Genomic DNA, 21,846 nt, shown 5'->3' on the forward strand with positions numbered 1-21,846 from the left:
GGGGCCATGACCCAGAGGCGAGAAGGCCAAGGGAACTCCTGAGGAAGAGGGGAATGGAGTGGTGGTTTATGTGCTTAGGTGATGTCTTTTAGCAGCACAGCGGAGAGTCTGTGGGTCACAGAGTTCCAAGGACAGCAGCAGCTGGATCCTTATAGCCACAAGGTCTTATGTATACCTAGCAGATGTTGGATGCAGTTTGCTGGAGGTATGCAAAGCAGGCCAGCTCTAAATGGCTATAACTCTTCTTGTTTGAGCTACAGTAAAAACAACTGGATGTGTTAAAATTTGCTTTTGGCATCAGTGGGTTTTTTAGCTAAGAGGTCTCAATCTGCTGAGAAGAAATAATGCAGGGGCCATTCTATAGGAGCCATCTTTTACTCATGTATGTAGCGGTTGTCCCCTAGAATCCAGCATTTATGACGAGAAGCCTCATTTAAATTGCTGCTCTGTATGGAATGTGTCAGTTGTCCCTGGCTACCTTTTTAAGATTTTTCTCTTTATCTTTTTGTTTGTTTTGTTTGTTTAGCAGTTTGATTACAATTTACTTAGTTTGTGGTGTTTTTGTATGTATTATGCTTGGGTTCACTGAGAATGTTGGCTGTGTAGGTTGATGCTTTTCACCCAATTTAGGTAAATTTTCCATTATGTCTTCAAGTTAGTTGCCTTTTTTTCTCCCCATCTCTCTCCTCTTTAGTCCTGGGAGACTCATTTACACGTATGTTAAACAGTTGAAATTGTTCTACAAGTCTCAGGGCTCTGTTCATCTTTTTATAATCTTTTCAAAAAATATGTTTTTCAGATTGGATAATTTCTGTTGAGCTCTGTTTAAGTTCAGTGACTGTTTCTCTTATGTGAGCTCCAATCCTATCCAGTGAATTTGAGCCTACCCAGTAAATTTTTCACCTCAGATGGTGTAGTTTTTTTTCATAGAATTTCCATTTTGTTCTTTTTTTTTTCTTTTTTTAATTTACATTTCTCTGCTACATTTCCATATATGTTCAGTCATTATGCCTGACTTATCCTTTAAGTTCTGGGCTTTCATGTCATCTGTTTCTATAGCCTGATTTTTTATTTTCTTTTTGATTATGGATCATATTTTTCCTGCTTCTTACAATTTTTGCTTGTACAATAGACATTATGGATGATAAATTGTAAGGTGTTGGGTTTTGCTCTAGCAGGCAGTTAAGTTGTTGTCAGATGCTCCTGATCCTTTGAGACCTGGTTTTATTCTTCATTAGGGCTGGTCTGTTTCAATGTCTCCTTATTCTTATGACACGGCCTTTCTGGTGCCTGAACAGAATACCTGAAGTATTAGTGGGGCCTCTTACTCTGGCTGGATAAGAATTAGCACTCTCACCCTGTTGAGTTCAGCCCTATCTGGACTCCAGTATCTGTCCCACTCCCAGCCACACAGCAGCCACTCACTGTGGACCCCACCCACCATGTCTTGGCCTCAGCATACACAGACCAGCCCTCAGTCAAGGACTCCTGCAGACTTTGAGGCCACGCCTCTGTGCAGCACGCCTGCCCTGCAAGTTGCAAACTCTAAGCTCTATCTCCTCAGCTCGGGGAGAATGCTAGGCTGGGCTTGAGCTCTGAGATCCAGAACCTGGCCCCTGTCAGGAAGTAAGACCTGGCTTGTTTCTCTTCTCACAAGGATCGCTGTCCTTTGCCATGCTATCCATTGCCAAAAAAAGTTCCCTCCTGTCTTCCACCCAGTTTGATCATTTTTGCGTGTTTGATATCAGGAAGGCCACTCCATTACTCCCTCATGGATGAAAGCAGAAGACATCTACTTGATTTGTCTTGTTGGATTCTGTTTGCGTACAGAATTTATATTTATTAGATTCCCTATAAAAATTATACTACTCTAAAATCAAATTTTCCCACTCAATTTAAGTCTTTTTTTCTTTGAAAATTTTTTTCTCCTTTGAAGTGTCTGTTCAAATCTTTTGGCCATTGTTAAAGTTTTTTTTCTTTTTCTTGAGTTTTGAGAGTTCTTTATATGCTAAATATAAGACCTCTGTGAAATATGTGATTTGCAAATATCTTCTAGTCCATAGCTTGCCTTTTCTTTCTCTTAGTAGTTTTTTTCATGGAGCAAAAAAAAAATTAGCATTACTGAAGTCCAGTTTATCAATTTTTCTTTTATAGGTTGAGATTTTGGTGTTATGAAAGAATATTTTGCCTAATCCAACAATCCAACATCAAAACATTTTCTTCTTCTTCTTTTTTTTTTTCTTTTTTGGTAAAATTTTTACATTTAGGTTTATGAACCATTATGAGTTAATTTTGTATAAAATGTTAGTTTCTTATTTTTGAAAATGGATGTCAATATTAGTTATCTCTTGCTGCAAAACACATTACCCCCAGATTTAGTGGCTAAACACAAGCAACATTTATCTCACAGTTTCTGTGGATCATGTATCTGGAAGCAGCTTAACTGACCAGTTATGGTGCAGGGTATCTCGTGAGGTCACTGTCAGCTGGACCACAGTCACCTCAAGGCTTGACTGGGGGTGACTCTGCATCCAAGCTGAGTCACACAGCTGTTGAAAGGCCTCAGTAGATTGCTCCCATGCAGTCTCCCAGCTGGTGGCTGGCTGTCCTCAGTTCCTTGCCACAGAAGTCTCTCCACAGGCCGCTTAAGTGTCCTGTCAACATGGCACTGACTTCCACTAGAGCATGTGATTAGAGTGACAGAGAAAGTGAGACAGTGTAGCCAAGATACATGTCAGTCTTTTTTCACCTAATCTTGGACATATTTTTAAATGCACCACAATGTCCAGTTGTTTCAGCACTATTTGTTGAAAAGACTATCCTCTCTCTATTTAATTGCCTTTTCATTTATGTAAAAAATTAATGGTCCAAATGTACGTGGGTCTATTTCTGGACTCTCAGTCTGTTCCCTTAGATAGTTTTATAGCAAAATATATGCTAATGAAAATTTTATTCAGATAATTTTGTTTGAGTGATTGGAGATCAGAAGCTCCACTTCACTCTCATTAATCACATTGCATTCTTTTCCAGCAACACGGGTATCTGGCTTCAGAGCCCCGAGGTTGAGCCACCATAACAGGCTGCCTCAAGGATTTGCCCACTGGTTGTAATGTGGCCACATGGAGTGGTGTGGGCTGGAGATATAAGGAGGAGATTTGTAACTAGGAGAGGGAGGTGTGACCAAGCAGTGCTCTCTCATCATGACCCTTCTTTTCCTCTCTAAAGGACTGAAAGCTCAGGTCTGCAGCCCTGGAGCATGGTGGCTAGGCCGTCTGGGGCTGAAAGATTTAGACATCTGACTAGAGTAGAAGGGTCGGTGCTGATTTTTAATGCTGTTTTCAAAACAAAGACTGAGAAAAAAGAGAACTGAACCCAGATAACCAGATCCTTTACCCCAGTGGGTTTGGTACCACTTCATTTACCAAACAAAAGCTATTTCTAAAAGTTTAGTTAAAATACCAATGAATTGCACGTGTCTCCCTTTGTTTAAAAGGCAAGTAACAAACTGAGAAAATATTTGCATAATTCTTATTAAAAAAATGGATTAATACCTTACTATTTAGGAAAAAAATATGTGTACAGTACCCATAAAAAACAGAACTGATGATCATGCAGTGTACAGCAGATAAAATACAAGTGAATCATAAACCTAGGAAATTTAAGCTTTACTGGTTATCAAATAAATAACAATTCATGATCTTTTTTCCATCCAATTAATAAAGGTGAAAATTATGTTATCTATAGTGTGTAATGAACATTTTCATATATTCTCTTGGAGGGCCATTCAACAATGTATTATAAGAACTATAAAAAGTGTTTGTACCCTTTAGCCTTTTAAGGAAAACTGGAAATCTCCACAAAGGTGTGGACAAATTCTAATCAATATAAATACTTATTAATAAGTAAGTAGTTAAATAATATATAATACTTTTAGGAGTAAAGACTATGCTGACATTTAAAAGCATGATGTTGCTCCCTTCCCCCATTCCCCCCTCTTCCTGCCCTCCTCCCTCTCTATAAATAAATAAATTAATGAATTAATTAGTTAATTAAAAAACATCCTCAAAGAATATTTACTATCTTGGGGAATGTGCATGACACATTAAGTGAAATAGCAAGGCCAGAAAATTATGTATGTTTCTACACACACACACACACACGTGCACACACACATAAATACACACACAATGCAAATATCTTTAGAGAGTCCAAAAATAATAAAAATGACTTTGGCTTTCTCTGGTTAGTAGAATTATGGATGATTTTTATTTTCTTTATATTTTTCCATAATGTATATATTTTCTGGAGGGAATATTATTATCTTTATTATCGTAACAAAACAGTGTATTTTAAAGAACAATTTTAAAACGCACTAAGAAAAGACAGTGTAATTTAAGGAAACCTGTAGTCAATGTTATATAGTTATTATTTTTATAATACAAACTCTTACTCCTCAGTGTATGTACTATTTAATATATTTATGTTCAAAGTCTTACATATATTTGCAATGCTTTCTTAAACGGGGCACACTTGCACTTTAGTTGATAGAAATAAAAACATTGTAATGTTAGAAAATGCTTGAAAGTTTTCTAGTTTTAATAAGCAATATTCTGAAATATTTGTAATTTTACACTCAAAATTTAAAACTCCTCAGTGATTTACATATTGATTTCATGTGTATGTCAGATTATACCTCAAGAGAATGACACCCGCTCTAGCCTGACATACAAGTACATCATCCATGAAGACTCTGTACCTACGATCAACAGCAACAATGTCATCCAGGAAGAATTAGATACATTTGAGTGGGCTTTGAAGAGCTGGTCTCAGTGCTCCAAACCCTGTGGTGGAGGTAACAATTGAACACACTTATTCTATTAAAATGTAATTCATATAAAAGCCAATCTTGCTTCTACCTTAAGAACTGTCTCTAGTTGAGGCCCCAATCTGAGAGTCACCAGACATAACCACCAAAACATAAATACGAAACATTTTTACTGAGATCTCAGAATCAGCAAAGGATGGGATTCCATTCATCACAATGATAGACCTTGAAATCCTCTTGCCCTTTTCTCTCGGGCTTCTTATGTCTTGCATTTACTGTAGTGGGACCCTTAATCACTTTAACCAAACTCCAAAACTCTCCCAAATGCAGTGCACTCTGGTTCTCACTTTTCTTCTCCACTTTGACTTTCCATATCTATGCATTTCTTTTCCATCAGTGTTAATAAAAGAGCTATTTGTTACACATGACTGTGTAGCTGACTGTGCTATGTAATTTGGAACCAGATGCTATTACAAGTGCGTTAAATATCAATGCATGCATATTTACAATGCCCTGTAAGATTGGTGCTATTCTGTCTATCGTACTGATACCAAAACTAAATCCCAGGGAAGATAAGTAATTTGCCGGAGAGCACAGGATTCAAATCCAGATAGCCTGGCTTCTGGGTGCACACTTTCACTCACTGCACTCTGCCTCCTCTCTGCCCTCTCCAGAGAACACCTAATAAGCTATACTCAGTGTTTCTCAATTTCTCCCATCACCCATTCCCCTAGTTCTGAACAACAAGAGCTCCAGTACCAAGCTGGAGCTTGGCCTAGGCGAAATTCTTCCCAATGAGCAGGAGAAAGCAACGGAGTTTCACAAAGATGACAATGAATAATTGAGAATGAAAAAAATTGTTTACAACAGAGAATTCCTATGTAAACCATTTACTTTATAATTTAAATTCAAGGATGTGTTTCTAAAGGGCTTTTTTTTTTTAAGGGAGAATAAAATATTTTTAGTTAATTATCTTAAATTATACTTTTTTATCTATTACAAGATGCTTAATTAATTTGGATTTTCCCTTCTGCTGTACTCACAACATCTACTTGATCACAAGATTTGGCAGATACACCTTCTTCGTATTTACCACATCGATTCCTTCTTCACCAGACTTCCTTCCTTATTTTGGAAGGAAAGATTATTGCAACAGCCTTTTTGTTAGTCAACTAACTTTGATTTTCTTCTCTTCCTTTATTTCCAGGATAATCTTTCTTAAATGAATGCATGGATGAATGAATGAGTAGAATTATATTATTTCCCCAATTAACATCCTGAAGACACAACATCATTTTATGTAGTATTCTTCCCAAAAGTGAATAACCTGAATCTCATCATTAGGACACAATTAAACAGAGCCAAATTATGGAACATTTTACAAACCTACTGGTTTGTGTATTTCAAAACTAGTAAATGCCATGAAAGACAAAAAGAGGTTCAGAAACTATTCCTGACTGATGGAGGGTAAAGAGACCCGACAGTTAAATGCAATACATGATCCTTGATTGGAAAAGCGTTGCTATAAAGAGCATTATAGAGACAACTGAAAAATTTTGATCGTGGTCTGTATGTGAGATAACAGCATTGTATCTGTGTTAAAGTTCCTGATTTTAAGAATTTATATTGTAGTTATATAAAAGAATATACTTGTTATGAAATACGTGCTGAAGTATTTAGGAGTGAAGGGTCAGGATGGCTACAACTTTCTCTCCAATAGTTCAGAAAAATAATATGTTTATAAAGAAAGAAATATAGCAAATGTGGTGAGATGGTAATAAAATATTAATCTAGATGCAAGGCACACAAATGTTCATTTTACTTTTCTTACAACTTTTTTGTAGATTTGAAACTTTTCAAAACTTTATGTGTATGTATATATATTATACACACACACACACACACACACACATAATATACACACACACATTTACAAATGTAAAAGTTAATGGTTGGGAGACCTCCATCAGTAACTTCCCTATAACCTTCAGGATAAAGTCCAAGCACTTGTCTGACAGTGAAGGCTTTCAAGATCTGATCCTTTCCTATCTCTTGCCCTCTCTACACATGATACTTCAGCCATTTCAAGGTCCTGCAGTTTTCTATATATGTTATTTCCTTTGCTTGGAGAATAATTCCACTTCATTTCCCTTACCCAATACTACTTGAACTTCAAGATTCTGCTCAAGGAATGCTGATCCTACTATACGCTTTCCCTACCCCTCCTCCAGCTAAGTTAGAGATCTCTCTCGGTGTGTTCCTTTGGTGCCCTCTACCGTTAAGTTGTTTACATAGCGCTGTAAAAGCCTATGTCAGTAGGTATTGACACAGTGCTTTTCACATCTGTCTCTCACACTAGACTGTGTATATTTAAAGTCCAGTTCATTAACGAGTACACAGCTGGTATTTAATAAATTACAACATTTATTAAATGTAGGCTCTGAAAAGATAAGGATTTTTGGTTTTTTAATTCCTTTGGGTCCTCCAGCATCTATTATAGTGCCTGGCTTATTGTATATGCTCAGTAAATATTGAATGAATGAATGTATGAATGATTAATCAAATATATGATAGCATGAATAAGTGCTTAAATCCAAAGCAATTTATTTCCTTTTCCAGGTTTCCAGTACACTAAATACGGATGCCGTAGGAAAAGTGATAATAAAATGGTTCATCGCAGCTTTTGTGAGGCCAATAAAAAGCCGAAACCTATTAGACGAATGTGCAATATTCAAGAGTGTACACATCCACTGTAAGCATTTTATTTTAACTGTTATATCCCGAGGTCAAAGCGAGGCTTTTAATGTCTTTAGCTCTTTTTAGTTTTAATTTTATTTTTAGGCAAAGCTCTGTCTGCTACATGCACCTGATTTAAATAGTCAAATCATTTCACGGAAATCATATAAAGCCATAGTTTCCCTACCTTTTGCCATCTTCCTGCTCAAAAACAACCACTTTCAACTGTTACGTTCCTTTTGCTATTTGGTGGTTGTTTGTTTCCATCTCTCTAAGTAAAATGTTTTTGCTTCTATTTTTTGACTCTTTTAGAGGGTGGGTTTTGGTATAATATATTGAATTTTCTCTGTGAAATGTGAAGATTTAGCATTATTTTATAACCCCTACCCAATGCACACCCACAGACCACCCTTCTTCCTCCCCCAATACTTCCAGCATTCATCTAACATACCTTTTCCTGATGTTAATATTCAGAGTTTATATTAACATGCATTCTTCTTAATACCTGAGTCACGTAGTGTGCTCTGATTACTCTGTTTTCCTTTCTTACAAAGTTTTGTTTCTTCTATAGGAAATGAATGTCTTGATTTTTATGTACTTGATTTTCTGTTACTTTTCACTCATTCATCCCCAAACTCGCTTCCTGAGTATCAGTTCCCTCTAAATGCTGACAATCTAAGTATCCTGTCACTTTCATCCTCCTGGAGACAGAAGAGTTGTCAGAGAGCAGAGTTGTCGGGGTTCCAGCTGCAGCCTGGGCTTTTGACCAGTGTTCATTCATCTCTCTTGCATGGGGCCTCCTGTTTCCTGCTTTAGCTTTCTTATCCCTTGGTTCATTCATTCATTCATTCATTCTGGTAGGTCTTACCTTCCAGTAGCTTCATGAAAACAGTGAAGTTTTCATATATATAAATTAAATTTTTAGACATCTAAGAAAAACGTATGAGGTTAAAGTATAAGATTATGTAAGGCGTCTTTCCTCTCACTTTTGATCATTCAGACACACACGTATGTATTAAATATACAGTTCCAAACCACAGTATCCCTCAGAATCTCAAAAATGCTATTCCGTTATTTTCTAGACTCCAGTGTTGCTGTTGAAAAGCCAGTTGCCATTCCAATTCTTAGTTCTTTCTGTGTGACCTCGTTTTGTTTGTCTTTCAAAGTTTGTAGGATCTTCATTTTGTTCCTAGTGTCCTGAAATTTCACAGTGATGAAATTGCCACAGGGCTCATCTTTTCTCATCCATTGTGCTGTGTACTTGTAGACTTCTTTAAAATAAAAAAATAATCATTGTATATATTTATGTAGTACAATGTGATGTTTTGATATTAATACATGCATACACTATGGAATGATTAAATCAAGCTAATTAACCTATCCATCACATCACATGTTTATAGTTTTTGTTGTGCTGCAAACATTTTAAATCTTTTCTCTGAGCAATTTTGAAATATCTATTACATTATTATTAACTGTAATCACCATACTGCGCAATAGATCTCAAAAACTTATTCCCTCTTTATGCTTTGACCAATATCTACCCCTTCCTCCTTATGCCTTCTGCTCTCTATGTCTGTGAGTTCCACTTTTTTAGATTCCACATACAAGTGAGATCATGTGTTATTAAATATTTGTCCTTCTCTGTCTGGTTCATTTCACTTAGCATAATGTCCTCCAGGTTCATCTGTGTTGTCACAAGTGACACTTGGAGACTTTTTGAAGTATGAAACTGATATCCTTTTTCTCTGGAAGATTGTATTGTATTTTTTTCTAAAAAAAAAAAAATTCCTCTATTTTTCAGTGTTCTTTTTTTCTGGGACATTTGTAGTTCAACTTTTCTCTCCTCTTGTACATTGTTCCACTTGCTGAATCTTTCATTTTTGCTATCCTATCATTACTATTCAAGAACTATGTTTTGTTCATCAAGTATTCCTTTCTCAAGGCATTTGTTTCTCATTTCACAGATGCAATATATTTTTTATCTCTCTTAGGATATCAAAAATTATTTCATTTTCCCACATTATTTCTTTTAAGTTCTTTTCTTCTGTTTCTCCCTCCCCTCCCACACTTGCCCCCTTCACTTGTATTGGAGGATTTCTATGTCTGGTGATTTGGGGCTCTTCATTCATATATAAGAATGCTGTGTTAAAAAGGCTGATAGGTTGATAAAAGGTTAAAAAGGTTGCTTCATAGTTGAGACTTGTTAGCTGGTAGGTTTAACTATAGGGTGAACTGGCTTATCCATTCCATTGAAAGACCTTCAATGAATTGTATATTTAGGGCATTTCTTATGAAATGATCAGGTTCCATAGAGCTGAGTCAATCTCTTGCCTAGGGAATGTAAGTCTCTTCAATAGCTATTCTATAAATGTTATGTGTGTAGGTGTCTAGACTTTTATGTGTCCAGAGTCTGGTGTCTAGAGTATTTTGTGTGTATAGGTCACTATTCACATATGGATTTTTACATAACTCTATTTTCACTACGGTTTCCTTTCTCTCTTGATCATGTCTATTATACCCAGTTAAAAGTATGGTCCACAATCTACAGAGGATAAACCTCATGTCTTCTTCTAAGGTGGGAGAGGGGTAATTACCCTCTGGGGTTAAAAATCAGGAGGTCTAACTGCTTCCAAACAGACTTTCCATAATTTCTCCTGCTTTCAGCCTGGACTTCACCCTTGCTGTTACAGCCCACACTGTCCCCAAGGCCACTAACCCCTTTACATTTCTAAAGTTCTGCAGTACAAGTCAGTTTGTTTACAAGCTTATATACCGGGGACTTAGACTTCATCCTTCTTAGACTGGCTGAGTTAGTTGCCACATGTCCATCTGTTTTCTAGGTCCCCAAATTACGTTGCTGTGGCTTCCTCTCAATTTCCTTTGCCTTTGCGGGTTTAAACATTTTTATCATTTATTATCATCCTGGGGATTTCAGGAGGGAATAAAGGTAATCAGAAGTGTCTATATCTATGACGTGTACTTCTCATGTAATATTTGTCTTCAAATGAGAGTCACTACTGAGGTCTTCAAAATTGAGAAAAATTCCTCAGTTCAGTCGCCACAATGCATTTTACGGCCAGTTTAACAGGCTACAGCAGTCTTAAACTGTGAATACCAAAGGCTGCCAAGGTTTTATCGGGGTTATAATTTGGTGCCTCATATATATGGAAAGAAGAAAAAATTGCAGAGGAAAAGGAACTTTAGAAAAAAATAAATAAATAGTATGCCTCAACTACATGCTGACAGATTAATAAACCAAATGGAGTCAATGGGGACAGCCCTTTGGGACTTGGTAACTATATATAATTGAGAAGTGTCTGTAATATTGTATCCACCGTTGATTTGGAGAGTTCTTGGGGCACTGACATTGCCACTAGAATTTGGGAATGTCCCCATGGGAAATGTTTTTTGAAAATGTCTCTTTGGAAATATTTCTGTCGGGTGCATTCATGGGAGTAGTTTTTCCCCAGCCCCGATGCACAATACCTTTATTTGTCAAGCCCAGTAATTAGGGCCAAGAAAAACTGAGCTATCCCAATAGTATAGATATGTCCGGTAGCCTTCGCAGCAACAGCTGTAGAAATAAAATGGTCATCTCGGTTGGAATACTAAGACATAAATAGATTCTACGGATTTCATGAAAAGACAGCAGCAGCCAGATCAGTTTGTCTTAGCAAGCAACGCGGACGTTCCTTTTTTACTTCACTGTCAGGTGTTTAACACCACTAGGCAGTGTGGCTGAGAGCAAGTTCGTGCTATCCTTGAAAACTTCCTTCCTGTCTGAACCTAACAGGGCAAACTTAAGATGAGTTTCAGAAGCCCTCTGTAGATCATCCTTTAGGAAAAGAGGTCTCATAGTCACTGAGAGTGGAAAAAAATAGTAAGTCATTAAAAATAGAAATATCAGGCCTATTAGACGGTTGTTTAATGCGCATCCACTTTTCTGGAACTATTTCCTGAACTACCGTGTGTCGCAGTAGGTTACAAGTCACTCAGAGAGCCGAAAGGTCTAGGCTTTGGTCTGCCCTGCACTGTACATGCCAGTGACGGTGTTCCATTGCAACCCCTTGCACCCGCAGCTGGGTGGCAGAGGAGTGGGAACACTGCACCAAAACCTGTGGGACTTCCGGCTATCAGCTTCGCACCGTACGCTGCCTTCAACCACTCCATAACGGCACCAACCGCTCTGTGCACAGCAAGTACTGCGTGGGTGACCGTCCCGAGAGCCGCCGGCCCTGTAACAGAGTGCCCTGCCCAGCACAGTGGAAAACAGGGCCCTGGAATGAGGTGGGTGTGTGGATTCTGTACGTGTATACGTAAGGTGTGTGCGTAAGCATGTGTAGCTTAATTTTACTTAAGCATTAAGTAGGCTTTGTGTGAACTGAGAATTATTGCATGTTTTGTAGTAACCTGAAGGTATTAGGAAAAATCAATACTTACATGTGCATTTATGAGTAGTTGGTAGGGACCCACCATGTCTGGGTGTTTTGTGACAGAGGATTCTGAAAGGTAACTGGTCCTCTACCTAATATCTTGGTCGACTTCCTCGTCCTACAGGATAAATTCCAGACTCCTGACGCCGAATGCAGGGCTCTGCCTCATTCGGCACCACCCTAACTCCTCCTGCCCTTTTTTCATTGCAATTCTTTGTCCCAGTTGGAGTAAACTTCTCACTGTTCCAAGCAGTCCATGCTTGTTCAGCCTCCTATCTTTCAGCTCCTTCCCTCTCCTCCCAGCTGGAATCTCCCCCTCATCCACCAAGGCTCATCTCCATAGTCCAAATTACCAGCTCCCAGGTTGTGCCTTTCCTGGAATTTCCTCCTCTGCATCCGTAAGGCAGTGCAACTTACCCTCAGCATCATGTTCATGGAAGAGTATTACAACTCCAGTCTTTGAGTCTATGATTGCCACTAGTGCATACATTTTTCAAAAATAGTGTGCCCGCTTCCCTAGCACCCAGCTGGTGCCTGGCATAGGGCACCCGTCCAGACGATGTTCCTGATGATGTTCATTTGGTGACTGGCTGACTCAGTGTTGCCTGTCTTACAGCCTACCCTTAGTATTCTTAAGGACTCAAAATAAGGAGTCATGTGGCCATAGGAGAAGAGTGTATAGGAGGAAAAGGCATCAAAAAGCAGAGAGAGAATGACTAAGGGGAGAATAGGCTCAGAAAGGAAGGAGCAGGGAGGTTGTCTTAGTCTGTTTCCTGCTAACGTAACAGAATATACCACAAACTGGGTAATTTACAAAATCAGAAGTTTATTTGGCTCATGGTTCTGGAGGGTGGGAAGTCCAAGAGCATGGCACAGCTTCTGGCCAGGGTCATCCTATGGCAGGAGGCATCACACGGCGAGGACAGACAGAAAATTCTTTTCCCAGGAGCCAACTCCTGCAGTCACTGAACACTCCAGAGATAACAGCCTTCATCCATGCCTTTAGTCACCTCTTAAACATCCACCTCTGTAAGGTCCCTCTCAACACTGTTACAATGGCAGTTAAATTTCAACATGAGTTTTGGAGGGGACAGTCAAACCGTAACACCAGTGAAGGTCACCTACACAGGACCATAAAGATAACTCCTGTCAAAGTCCCAAAAGAGATTCCCTTCCTCCAGAGTGCCCACTTAGGACAATTGCATGGAAATTTCTGGGCTTAGCTTTAAAACAGTAGGTCCCTTCAATAGATTATAGTAGTTCCAAGGAGGCTGAATTAAATAAGTAGCAGGGCAGTAAATTCTGCCGTCTGTAAGAGAGATGAAGTGGGGAACTCAATACCACAATTGGCTCCCTGAAAACAGACATTGCTACTCTTTTTAGGAACTATGACAGATACTAACAGCATCACAATAATGGCTCCTATCACACGGAATGCTTACTAGGTGCCACGCATTTCTTCGCTACTGTTCTGCATACATTGTTTCCTTTGCCTTCATTTAGTCTGACAACAATCATATAAAGCAGGTATTGTTATCCCAGCTTTCTACCAGATAGGGAAACTGAGGTTCATAGAGAAAAAACAATGTGTCCAGGCTGGTAAATAATGGAACCAGGATGTAAACTCAGGATCATTTGTCTTCAAAACCCCTGTGGGACACCGCGTCGATAGAGAAAGAACTCCAGAGCTGTGTGTGTGCGTGTGTGTGCAAGGTCTCGGTGGAATAACGTCCGTAACCACAGCCCTTGTTTCTGCAGTGCTCCGTAACCTGCGGGGAGGGGACGGAAGTGAGGCAGGTCCTCTGCAGGGCCGGAGACCAGTGCGATGGCGAAAAGCCTGAGTCAGTCAGGGCCTGTCAGCTGCCTCCCTGCAACGGTAGGTGTGACACGCATTGACTTCACGGCTCTGATGATGTTCTTAAACCTCAGAAAGCAGAATTTCCTTTTAGGATAAGCTATGGAATTTACATTTGCTTATTGAGAAATAACCAAAGAAGAACACCCAGGCAATATCAGCGTCATATAGTTCTTTAAGATCAGTATCTGAGGCAATGTCCTGCACCATTTAATCGCTGCAACTGCTGTGGCCCTGCCATTCCTCTTCGGTGGCAACGCTGGGACGAGGGCCGTGCTGTGTATACGTAGCTCCTGTCCATTTGTGTTTCTAGTGGGGGCTACTTACTCTTTCCCTGTTACATTCCTTAACTATAACTTGACATCATTATTAAAAGGCATAAAATTGCAGAAGGTTTTGAAATAGTTTTCTGAAGTTATTCACTTTAGACACATGGATAAGTGTCACCCAGCTCGAAAGCCATTTCCCGTGACTGTCCATCCATATACCGGGTGATTTGAAAATAGCCACCTCGTGCAGATGCCCAAATTTGTCATCTGCCTGGCCTACCATCTTGCCGTATTGCACAAGCAGAGTGTATTCTTTGTTTTAAAATATAAAGCAAGTTGGTATTTTAAAAGAAGCAAAATATATTGGATGGTTTCAGTCCCTACCACTTCGTCTCCTTCCTCCCTTTCTGTTGCTCCCTCTCCGTATCTGTCTCTGTCCTCTGTCTCATCCTCTGTGTCTCTCTTATTCTCGGTGTCTGACTTGCTCCCTGGCTCTGACGTGCTGTCACTTGCTGCTGGTATGTTGCTCACTTTCTCTGTGTCTGTCGCACGTGCCTTCTGGGCCTCAGTCTTTCTTCTTGCCCTCACTCCCTCCATCCTTCCTAGTCTCCCCAACTCTCTCCTCTTTGCTCCTTTTCTCTCCCTCTTCCTCATCTTTCTCTACCCCATGAGCCTGTCTGTCTCTCTTTCTCTCCCAGTTTTCTCTTTCTCACTGTCTCCCCCAACCCTCGCCCTCCTTCTTTCTCTTTCTCTCTTTTCACCCCCCTCATCCCTCTCCATGTCTCTGTCATTCTGTTTCTGGCTCTGTCTCTCTATCTCTCCCACCTTCCCCACTGTCTCAGTTCATTCAGCTGCTATAACAAAAAATCTTAGCTCGAGTAACTTAGTAAAAACACACACACACACACACACACACACACACAGAAATTTATTGCTTACAGTTCTGAAGGCTGGAAGGTCCAAGATCAAGGTGTCAGCAGATTTAGTGGCTGGTGAAGGCTTCCTAGACGGTTCCTTGTTGCTTTGTCCTTACGCGGTAGAAAGGACTGGAGAGCTCCCTCAAGCCTCTTTTTTAAGGTGCTAACCCCATTCACAAAGGCTCCACCCTCATGATCTGGTCATCTCCCAAAGGCCCCACCTCTTAATACCATCACCTGGTGGGTTAAGTTTCAACATATAAATTCGAGGGACACAAATATTCAGACAATAGCACCCACCTTCTTTCTGTCCCAGCCCCTTTGTTTCTACTCCACCTCTATTCTTTTATTCCCTGTTTCTGACTCTTTCTCCCCCATCTCTATCTTTCTTACCGTCCTCTCCACTGCCCTGTCTTTTACTATCCCTGCCTTACTCCCTCTCCCCAAGTCAGTCTGTCTGTCTGTCTCCCTTCCCCCATCTGTCTCATTCTCTCTTCCTTGTCTCACACTCTCTCTACCTTCCCTCCTTTCCTGGCCCACCCATTCCCCTCCACCACAACCTCCTCCTAAAATGCAGTTCTCCTAAATCCATGCCATGACCACTGTGGACATTGATTTGACACACTAGTGAGACTCAAAGAAGTTGCTTTTTCCTTGGCCTCCAACACTGTAAGTAAGCCATTGATTAAATATTGATATCTACCAAATGGTACGTTTTTTGTTGTGGTGGTGGTGGTCAAAATTGGTAAGACACTATCTTGGCAAATGTTTTATTTTTGGAAGAAATTTTGGGTTTATGTCTTTTTAAGCCTTATAAAGTATTTCTTTCTAAATTTTCATTTGAAATGTGTGGTGGCAAGAAGTATGACCATGAGAGGCAGAGATAGGATTTATATAGTTAATCATTTTACTTCGGAGAGTATGTTTAAAAGCTCAAAACACAAGTCAAAGCCTAAAGAAAAAACTTTACCCAGTTAGAAGCTTTAAAGTTTACTGTCGCCATAATATTTTATTCTTATATAGTCACTACTTTTAGGAATAAGCTTTATTGATCTTAAGAGCTGGGACAGCTAATTATTTCTGCAGATGTTCCCAATGGTCAGCAAGAATTATCTTGATTCTCTTCTTTTACCTAGAAAACAATGCTTTTATTGTAAAAACCAAGGAGTTAATAACATGATGTAACTATATTGTGGATTCAACATTCATTTTAGCTGCTGTATTGCTCTGAAGTCTAGGCCCAATGGCCAATTGTAAGAGTTCTGAAAGGTTACATGTTTCTCCCATATTTCAATAAAATAAGAAGTACTTTCCCTCAGTCTCAAACTGCTATTAGAATCCAATGGCTTTTTCAAACCATGCGTAAAGCCCTTTTTCTGAACTTCTTATAATGATTTGAGAGTGGAGCAAAAAGGCTGAAATGTTTTCTTAATTTTAAATACTGATTTTCATGTGACTTCATCTCATTGGCCCCATTTTTTTTTTTTTTTGAGATGGGGTCTCACTATGTTGTCCATGCTGGCCTTGAACTCCTGGGCCCAAGTAATCTTCCTGTCTTAGCCTCTTGAGTAGCTGGGATTACAGGCGAGTGAGACCAGGCCTGACATTGGACCCATTTTTATTGTACTATTTAATATTTTGCCTTTAAGCTCTTCCCATCTATCCCTAGGCAAATTACTATAAAGTTGATGTATTCCTTTTCTTGTGTTTGTTTTTTCTCACAATATCTCTTCCTTTTCCTCCTCCACACAGAAGTATATTCTGGCCCTAATGAGACCCAGGCTATGAACAGGTCCCTGCAATGCCAAGTGTTCACACTTCGTTATGGGGGAGTCTCACATGGACTCCTCTATCTCAGAGGGAATACGCCACACTCTGAGAGGGGCCTCAGAACAGGAGTGAGGAGCGTAAGGGGTCAGAGGAAAAAGAGACTACAGGGTCAAATAAGGTCCTCTCATTCTAGGGCCAAGAGCCTTTAACATATAGGAAGAAGACATTTTCTTTCTTTCTTTTCTTTTCTTTTCTTTTCTTTTTTTTTTTTTTTGAGACAGGGTCTCACTCTGTCACCCAGGCTGGAGTATAGTGGCATGATCATAGCTCACTACAGCCTCAAACTCCTGGGCTCAAGCAAGCCTCCCCTTTCAGCCTCGTGAGTTGCCGGGACTACAAGCATGAGGCATGAGCCATCATACCTGGCAAATTTTTTTTTTTATTTTAACATATAGACATAGAAAATGTAATTCACAAATGATGAGGAATTGAGATTTGAGGTACATTCCATTAATGAAATTCTCACCTATTCACAATATAATTAGATGATGACCTTAGTAGCTAATATGAAATATTTAGACACATCATACTATTAATATATAATAGACCTGTCCGTGTCAAGCAAATACGAGTTGTACCACAATTTGGGAAGTGGACACAGTATTACCAACCACAGTATTAGCAACTCGAACAAAGCTGGTCATTTCAGCCTTCTTTTGGCTTTGCCAACTGACTCTCCCTTTCCTTTTTTTTATCTTTAGAAAAAGAATTTTTAAATTTCTTTGACAAGGTATATAGTAGGTTTCTTACCTAGCAATATAGTATTATCCAACAATACATTGCAATTTTAAGTGATTCTATTACATAAATGCCACAATTTACAGTTCTTTGTGTTTATTAATTGGACATGGGATAAGTATTTCTGTTTTGCACGTCTCCAGGAATGCTATTATATGCACTGGCTCTGCTCCATTCCATACAATATGCCCTAGGATGACTGAAAATAAGTAAAAATTAACAATTTTTATGAGCTCAATATTTGGATTATTTGAAATCTAGTTCTTATACCCTGCAGTCAATGAAATTTTAAAATAATAAAAATAATGTGTATACATACATGTATCAAGTGTTTTATGAGTGTTCAGTGCCCTTTAAACTTGAAATGCTGTCAATTCGATGAAATTAAATTTAATAATTATGAATTCTTCATAAGAAAGTTGACACACTGCACACAAATTTGTGCTTTCAAATAACACATTACATGAGCATATTCAATGGTAAACATGAAACTATTATAATATATTGAAACTGGAGTTTATTCTTTTGATTAAAATAATATTTTCATTTTTCTTTGGATAATACATTTTTAAGATTTATTTTATTCCAACAGGTCTTTGGTATATATTTTGATTTTAAATTTAAATTTAATATAATGATTACTCTATGAGAAAGCCAGAAATATAACGCAATAAAATAACAAAACAGATGCCCTTTCACATCCTAAAATTTAACCACAAGGTTAAATAAATCCTATTTTCTCATTCTAAAATCAGATAAATGTTCCTACTTGGAAGAAAAAATATCCTTGGAAATCTGAAGACTCTTGATTGTAATATTAAAATGGAGGTCATCCCAAGTACATGGTAGATAAAGAACTACTTATTTCAGTGCATTCATCCTAATGTTCATATTTTTAATGCAAAGGCTCATCTGGACAACTCCTGTCCATGTCAGATTTCACTTAAATCTTTTTATATTCCTTAACCATTTTAATTTCTTCCCTCCTTTTAACGTTTAACTGTGCATATTACTTTGTTTTCCTTTAATTTTTGCAGATGAACCATGTTTGGGAGACAAGTCCATATTCTGTCAAATGGAGGTGCTGGCACGATACTGCTCCATACCAGGTTATAATAAGTTATGCTGTGAGTCATGTAGCAAGCGCAGTAGCACCCTACCACCGCCATACCTCCTAGAAGCTGCTGAAATGCACGATGATGTTGTCTTTAACCCCAGTGACCTCCCTAGATCTCTAGTGATGCCTACGTCTTTGGTTCCCTATCATCCAGAGACCCCTGCTGAGAAGAAATCTTTGAGTAGCATCTCTTCAGTGGGAGGTCCAAACGCATATGCTGCTCTCAGGCCAAACAGTCAACCTGATGGTGCTAACTTACCCCAGAGGAGAGCTCAGCAAGCAGGAAGTAGGACTGTGAGGCTGGTCTCAGTGCCATCCTCTCCACCCACCAAGAGTGGCCACCTCAACTCAGCTTCACAAATGGCTGCTGCTTCCTTCCTGGCAGTCAGTGATTCGATAGGTGCTTCTTCTCAGGCAAGAACCTCAAAGAAAGATGAAAAGATGGTTGACAAGAGACATCCGGTAAGATCATCTGCTTTAGAAAGATGAGAAAGTGAACCCAAAAGGCTGGAAATCAGAGGGGAATTGGAACAACCTCCCTCCCCCATGGTGCATAAGCTTGTTGAAAGTGGAAATCTCTGTAGATCCTCAACTCGTTTTCCCTGTAAGTGGAAGAACAAAAAGTGCTGGTTCACTTTCTAGTTGCTTTCATCCTCCCGTTGTTCTGCATTGATTCATTTACCAGAATTCATCAGAAGAAAGCACCAAAGATTGTCAACAGGAGAAAAATAAGTTACTAAGTGTGTCAGTCGCTCTCTGAAGCAGAAAAGGGACTGAAACCAATTGTGCATATCAGCTGATTTTTTTGTTTGTTTGTTTTAAAAAAAGTTACAGTAAAAATAAAGAGATACCAATGGTTTACACTTTAACAAGAAATTTTGGAAATGGAGCAAAGAATTCTTAGACTTGTATTCCTATTTATCTATATTAGAAATATTGTATGAGCAAATTTGCAGCTGTTGTGTAAATACTGTATATTGCAGAAATCAGTATTATTTTAAGAGATGTGTTCTCAAATGATTGTTTACTATATTACATTTCTGGATGTTCTAGGTGCCTGTCATTGAGTATTGCCTTATTTGACATGCTATGGGTTGACTTTCAAAGCAGAATATTACAAAGGAGAAGTTAGAATCACAGCTACTGATAGTACAAAGGGTTTTGTTGTATGGTTTTGTTGAATCAACAATGTGATACCCAAATTATAGATAAAGAAAAAAACAGAGAAGCTGCAGATATACAGATCTCAGCTTACCTATTGCCTTCCAGTCTTATAATTAAAAAGACGAGGATTTGTGTCTCAGTATACTTGGGGTCACGGGGAACAGAGAACAGTTAATGAACCTGTGCAAGACAAACTGAAACCCTTTTACCAGAACCTCAGTAGGTGCCAGTGAGGTGCTCTATGTTCTTGTGTTGTATTTTGTTTTTTAATTTTACCATTGTTGATATATACAAACAGTTAAACTGAATGTACTGTAATAACTGCAAAGAAAAAATGTCTTGGTATGACTTGTTTGTATGTTGGTAGCTGAGAAAAATATCGATCTAGAATTGAAGTACGAGTATAATAGGGCTTTGGGGCGTTGGAGGCAGGATCAAGAAAGCATTTGTCAATGGCTGAGATATTTATTTGCCACATGGTTCATATTCAAATGTTCATAACCACAATGCATCTGACTGCAGTAATGTGCTAGTAATTTATATCAGTGATCACCTTGCTCACAACAAAGCCAGAAATGCTCTCTCCAGGGAGTAGATGTAAAGTACTTGTATATAGAATTCAGAACCGAAGATATTTATTAAAAGTTGATTTTTTTTTCCTTGATAGTATTTTTATGTACTAAATATTTACACTAATATCAATGACATATTTTGGTAAACTAGAGAGACATAATTATAGATGCATGCTTTGTTCTGTGCATAGAGGAGAAATTTAAACAAACTACTGCAGCCAACTCAAAGAGCTAAAATTGAACAAATTTGATGTTATTAAAACATTTTGCATTTTTAAAGTAGTTGATATTAAGTTGATGGCTTGTTCTCCTTCAAGGAAACATAAAATTGTATGGACTCAGCTAGCTGTTTAATGAAATAGTGAATTAGAAACATTTTTAAAAGTATGTGAAAGAGACAAATCCTTCATGAATTATACTTAAAAAGGAAAAGAAAGATAAATGTTATCAGCATAATGTTTTTGAGGTCAGTACCTGAGCTATCTAAAAATATGCTATGCAAACTAAAATATAGATATGTTAAACTCTCAAAGCACAGAATATACAGGAAAGTTTGCATTTTCACCATTGTAAACTAACAGCTTTTAACCTATTGACTCTATACCTCTAAAGAATCGCTGCTACTTTGAAGGTCAAATGAATTAGATTAATTCCAGATAGTAAAACAATCCCTGAGCCTTAAGTAGAAGTCTTTTTTTTCCTAAAAGTTTCCCTAAAATAAAATTCTCTCTAGTTTACTTGCGTGTTCGTATGTCTGGTCCACAGGGAAATACAGAGAAAGATGGTCACACATATACACCTCCCATAAAGATGTACATGTTCGTTATACTTCTGACCTTTGAGCTTTCTTTTCTACTAAGCTAAAAATTCTTTTTTATCAAAGTGTACACTACTGATGCTGTTTGTTGTATTGGGAGCACGTAGCAATAAAAATGTTAACGAAATATAGATCTGGCTCTACCTAGATTTTATCATTAGATTCATCAAGAGTACCGGCAACATGTCCTTTCGTCCTACAAAATGAAATGACATCTAATTCATTTGCTCCTTGTACTTTCTCAAAAGACTTAAATAAAGAGACAGTGTCTCCTGTTTTCACATAAGGGTGCACCATAATATTTTTTAGAAAATAACATGAAGACAAAATAAGAGGTTGTGAGAGGTGGCTTTCTGCTTAAATCTGTCCTGTTGAAGAATGAGGAGGATGAGAGAAGATGGTGATAATGCCAGTACTTACAAGAAGGAAAAGGGGGACTTTTATTTTTCAAATATGCAGTCTCAGAATGGTTTTTAAATCAAAGCTGCCCACCAGTTTTGGACCTTGATTACCTGAGGATCGGTGGAAACTCATCACTGAAGACTCGGAGCACGGGGAGGAACATCACAG

General features: G+C 38.5%; 1 protein-coding gene across 1 annotated transcript in view; it reads left to right on the top strand.

The window, feature by feature from the left end:
- The window catches only part of ADAMTS3 (ADAM metallopeptidase with thrombospondin type 1 motif 3), a 206,442-nt gene extending 185,035 nt beyond the window's left edge, over nt 1-21,407 (top strand). Inside the window, exons 18-22 of the mRNA XM_069457845.1 lie at nt 4,687-4,852; nt 7,445-7,577; nt 11,644-11,851; nt 13,756-13,873; nt 18,644-21,407. Coding sequence (XP_069313946.1) covers nt 4,687-4,852; nt 7,445-7,577; nt 11,644-11,851; nt 13,756-13,873; nt 18,644-19,212 — 1,194 coding nt within the window. The 3' untranslated portion in view covers nt 19,213-21,407. The remainder of the gene's footprint in view (nt 1-4,686; nt 4,853-7,444; nt 7,578-11,643; nt 11,852-13,755; nt 13,874-18,643) is intronic.
- Nucleotides 21,408-21,846: the final 439 nt, after the last annotated feature.

Source organism: Eulemur rufifrons, chromosome 24 (assembly GCF_041146395.1).
Source record: "Eulemur rufifrons isolate Redbay chromosome 24, OSU_ERuf_1, whole genome shotgun sequence".
In the NCBI taxonomy this organism is placed as follows: domain Eukaryota; kingdom Metazoa; phylum Chordata; class Mammalia; order Primates; family Lemuridae; genus Eulemur; species Eulemur rufifrons.